General features: G+C 35.7%; 2 protein-coding genes across 8 annotated transcripts in view; one reads left to right on the top strand and one right to left on the bottom strand.

Annotated features, from left to right (window-relative positions):
* Positions 1-5,000, top strand: part of LOC135216090 (mucin-2-like) — a gene marked incomplete at its 3' end in the record, with an annotated part of 203,009 nt that overhangs the window by 65,509 nt on the left and 132,500 nt on the right. For 4 of the 7 annotated variants that reach the window (XM_064251108.1, XM_064251106.1, XM_064251105.1 and 1 more), the window contains 1 exon segment: positions 936-986. In XM_064251108.1, the coding sequence (XP_064107178.1) occupies positions 936-986 (51 nt within the window). 7 annotated transcript variants of the gene reach the window in all.
* Positions 1-5,000, bottom strand: part of LOC135216094 (DNA oxidative demethylase ALKBH2-like) — a 584,266-nt gene that overhangs the window by 507,783 nt on the left and 71,483 nt on the right.

Below are 5,000 nucleotides of genomic sequence, written 5' to 3'. Positions count from 1 at the left end.
TTACTTTTAAAATCAGGAATCTCCGATTCTGCTTCCTTCCCCAAATAAAACAGATAGAAATTCCTTACCTAGGTTCGTTTAACAGATTCTCGCAACCTTTCATCTTTGAAAAAGCCCAGTGTGCCGTTCAGGGTATAAGGTTCGATGCCACTTTTTTTATTTTTTATTTTTTTTTTAGGCCTTCAAATCTGACTTCAGACAAGGGCATTAGATTACCCGCCGGCCTTCAAATCTAGGTAGGCAATACATATCTTGTCATTTTTTTTCATCAGCCATCAATACTGTATTTCCAGACAAATCATTTCTACGCAAAACATTTTCATCGTTTTTTTTTTTTGGGGGGGGAGGGGGATGTGTATAATTTTCGTTGGTTTGGACGGTCTTGAATCCACTGAAAAGAAAATTAAACATTCATTTATTGAGAAGATAACGACGCCTTACTACGTAACATTTACGATAAACTAACACCCAAGCGACATTTTCCAACTGCTCAATAAAGTTTTCACCCATATTTTCATCAGTTACTGTTGTTATTTGTAATTCCTTATAAACTGAAAATTATTTATGACTTCATTTTCAACATGGGTCTTATCTTTGAACTTGTTCTTGAAGTATGTACGTAGCAGCTACTGTTGCCTGGATTACACTGAAGACACCCACTATTACAACACAACTTATTAATAAAATATCAAGGAAACTGAAATTCCAAAGCAATTTACCTTCAGAGCTGTTTAAAACTGAACCCCATTATCGGAGAAACCGCAAGAAGGTGAATACGGCAGTAACTACAAAATACGCCCACTCTTACAGGCAACATTCCAGTTAGTCAAGAACATCAACTTAGAAGATCAACTTAATATCCTTTAACCGAATATAAAAATCCTTCCTTTGAATTCTTTCCTCGTGTTAATAACATATCATTCAATCCTTTTCAGAAGTCTCTGAAATCATCGTGCCGGGAGACTTCGGAACTTTTGAATTCACAAGTAAGTCACATAATTCACTTCCGTTCGATTTGATTTGCCAGTTGCTCCTTGTGTACAACTCGCTCCCTGTTCCTTTCCTGTGAATATCTAGTATCTTGGCAACTTCTCTAACAGGCTACATGACTTTCACTAACAGAGGTGATATATTTGATTCTAGTTTTTATTCTAACTACTCATAAGTCAACTTAAAACTAACCTCTTTAATATTAACTAAAAAAAAATCAACTTACTATATTTACGATGCATCGATAGATAACCATAAAATACATGAATTCTATACATATACATAATGTATAGACCAACGTGAGTATAGTTTATGTAAAGCCATCAAAATAAACAACAGGTTTCATTAGTATGTTAGCAATAACAAAAAAATATTGAACGTTGCTTTACAGTATAGAATGCTAAAAAAAAAGTACGGAAAAATAAAAACATATTGGAAAATGTAGCAAAATGTAACATTGAACAAAATAAAGGGGGAACCCATTTCCACCAAAAGTTGCGAGAAAAATAAAAACAAAAAAAAGTGAGAGAAAAAAAAAAAAGGCTAACAGCTGCCCCTCCAGAACCAATTAGAGTAGCGGGGAAAAGTAAAATGAAATAAGAAGAACAAAAGAAAGCGACTTACAGAGGAAGGAAGGACGATCATCAACTTTTCCTTCCAGGCGCGGGAAATTCATCCTGGAATTCCAGCAGGTCTACCAGAGGCCGCTTTAACGAGTTCCTCTAGGCCTACAATTTGCCCAAATTTATCACCGCCACCTTGACCTTCGCAACCACACATATGACGCGCTTTCTTTCTCTTCACTTTCAGTTCAGAAAGTGAGAACACAAATTCACTTTCGACACAACTTTCGCTCTCTCTCTCTCTCTCTCTCTCTCTCTCTCTCTCTCTCTCTCTCTCTCTCTTCGGCTTCTTGCTTTCATTTCTTCTCTCCCTCTCACTGATCTGATTCTTGCATATATTTATTTGCTCTCTCTCTCTCTCTCTCTCTCTCTCTCTCTCTCTCTCTCTCTATATATATATATATATATATCTATATATATATATATACACTCAATATACAAATGTTCTTTAATATCTAATTCGCTCTGCCTCAGAATTTATATATTTTCATATAAGTTAACTGAAGGAGAATTTTTTAGCTGATAAGAAATTCGTCGGCTCATGGGCGCGAACCACGGAACCAAATATCCAGGACGTACAGTAAGCACTTTTACCCACAAGGCTATCAAGAGAGGTATAAGTTAACGCCGCCTCTCTCCTGCAAATTCAAGGTGTATGTGTACCACAAGGTTATTCAAGGCGCATGTGTACCATGAAGGCATTCAAGGTGTATGCGTAATAGCCGCAGAAATAAAATACGCATGATCCAGGGTCCATCTTTGCTGGCACCTAGTATATACAATATGTCAAAACATTTGAATTGAAAATATAATAATCAACCCCGTATTGAATCATTCACTATTTTATGACTGAAATTAAGATTTTACTCACAATAGATGTACAATTAATACACCAATAAAACATGAAAATATATCTGAATCTATTTCCTATATATATATATAATATATATATATATATATATATATATATATATATATATATAATATATATGTTTATAAGTACATACATACAGACATACATATATACATAACATATATACATATATTCACATAACATATATACATATATTCATATACAGTTACAAATAAATAAAATATAAGTCCTTGCTTTTCAACTAAAATCAAAATTGCCAGTCTCGTCTGTAAAGTTAGCAAAATGTATATTTTTTCGTTGAAGTGTAATTAAATTACGATGCGAAAAAATTCTTACAGAAATACTGAATCACAAATGAAAAAAAAATCAAATCAGAAGTATGAAAAATTCATCCGGCTGAAAACAACACATGTGGAAGAGAAAAATATTCAACAAAATCTGCAACGCATCAACGAATATTATTCTCGAAATATGAAGGAAAAAGTTACAACTTCCAGATACCTAAAAAAAAATAAAATAAAATGAAAAAATCTGAAAGCCATTATTATCAAAATATTTACAGAACAATTTTACTTATTGTATAGTATTTTGTAACTTAGGGAAAGAACACCCGTTAAATTACAAGGGAATACAATAGAAAAATGGGTCAAATACAGACAAACCAAGACACAAGCCAATAACAAATAACGACGAGAAAAGGCCAACACCCAAAACACGTCAAAAGAAAGCGTAACCACCTCCAGAAACGGAAAATGGCAGAAGCAATGTGGAAAAAATAAAAGAACACCACGAACAGCCAGAAATCCAATCTCTGTAGCACCAGGAGAGTCTATTTGCTTATTCCTCAAGGAGCACGCACACGCAACGGAAAATAAAGACTCCTGGAAGCAAGGAGGACATGCATGAGAGCAGTTAAACCAGCACGGGAAAGCAGAGGCAAGCAGAGGAGCAGGCAAGGAAGCTAAAAAGGGAGACAGCGAGTGAACAGCGAGTGAACTGCTGCCTGCGCGGGAAGGATGAACGAATCACACGGAGAAGAGAGCCCGAACGGCTGCTTCCCGATTTTCCCGCCTCCAGCGTCCGTGTCTGAGATTTCCCGCCATTATCGCGAATAGTCGGAGGATCGAATCTTAAAACTCCTTCTTCGATGGCGCTATCAAACGGCTCAATCTCAAGATTGAATCGACGTCGTTTCTCTCCTTCCATTCCAATTTCCTTGATGGAGAGAGAGGGAGAATGAAAAAGAATTTCGCAAAATACGTTTTCTATTAACCTTTGTAAATTATAAATGACGTTTCAGTCTTTCTGTACATATAGTACATATACGGTGGCGACATAAACTTGTAGTAAAAAAGTATGCATGTGCAATATTCGCATATTATAATATATGAGATATATAATATACTAGATAATACTATATATATATATATATATATATATATATATTTAGAGTATAAATTTCGAGTATAAAACCTATTTTTCGATGGGACCTCAATTTCCACCCTTAATCAAGGAAGTCGTTGAATAACAGGAGTTACATTAGGGCGGAAATATAATTAAGTGAGGAGATATGCCTTTATCTATCTATCCTATCTATCTATTTATTTATATATGTGGTGTGTGTACGTGAGTGTATTAAATACAGCATTCTACCATCCCCACACATAAAAGCCAATTGTTCCACCGCAAAAGTCACGAGAGAATAAGAGACAGAGAGCCAATCCATAGACCTCAATCTATCCCTTCGAGCAATCTAATCAGTTAGAGCGGGACCGAGACATATATGACATCACGGAAGGGGGGGGGGGGGGCGGGGGGGGGGGGGGGGGGGGGGGGGGGGGGGGGGGGGGGGGGAAGCCACAGTCATCCAAATGACCCTCTCTCCCTGCTAAGACAGAGTGAGGCAATTTCGGCCATCCGTCACTCATCATTACCGACCGCAGGACCCCGACAAATCATCCGGCAAATGCATGCAATACAATGCAACCGGATTGAATGTGAGCATTATTATTATTATTATTATTATTATTATCAAATGGACGCATATTTTTCTACAAAGAACGTAAAAGAGAATTGAAAATAGCACACAAGCAGGGAAGTTGAATGCATTTATTGTTGTTGTTGTTGTTGTTGTTGTTATTATTATTATTATTAATGGACGCATATTCTTCTGCAAAGAACGTACAACGAGAATTGAAAAAAACAAAAGCAGGGAAGTTGAATGTTGTTATTATTATTATTACTGTTATTATTAACTGACTCATATTCTTCTGAAAAAAAGGAAAATAAAAAATAAAAAAAACACAAAAAGCATGGAACTTGAATGTAACTGTTATTATCATTACTACCAATATTCTTAATGGACGCATATTCGTCTGGAAAAGCACGTAAAAAGAGAATTGAAATGACACAAAAGCAGGGAGCTTGAACGGTAGTATTATTATTATCATCATTATCAATATTATTAATAGACTGGTATTCCCCTGGAACGAAAAGGTATTGAAAAGAGCACA

The sequence above is a fragment of the Macrobrachium nipponense genome, chromosome 6, assembly GCF_015104395.2.
Source record: "Macrobrachium nipponense isolate FS-2020 chromosome 6, ASM1510439v2, whole genome shotgun sequence".
NCBI lineage: Eukaryota > Metazoa > Arthropoda > Malacostraca > Decapoda > Palaemonidae > Macrobrachium > Macrobrachium nipponense.
The sequence above is the reverse complement of the archived record's forward strand: the minus strand, read 5'-3'. Positions and strand labels throughout refer to the sequence as shown.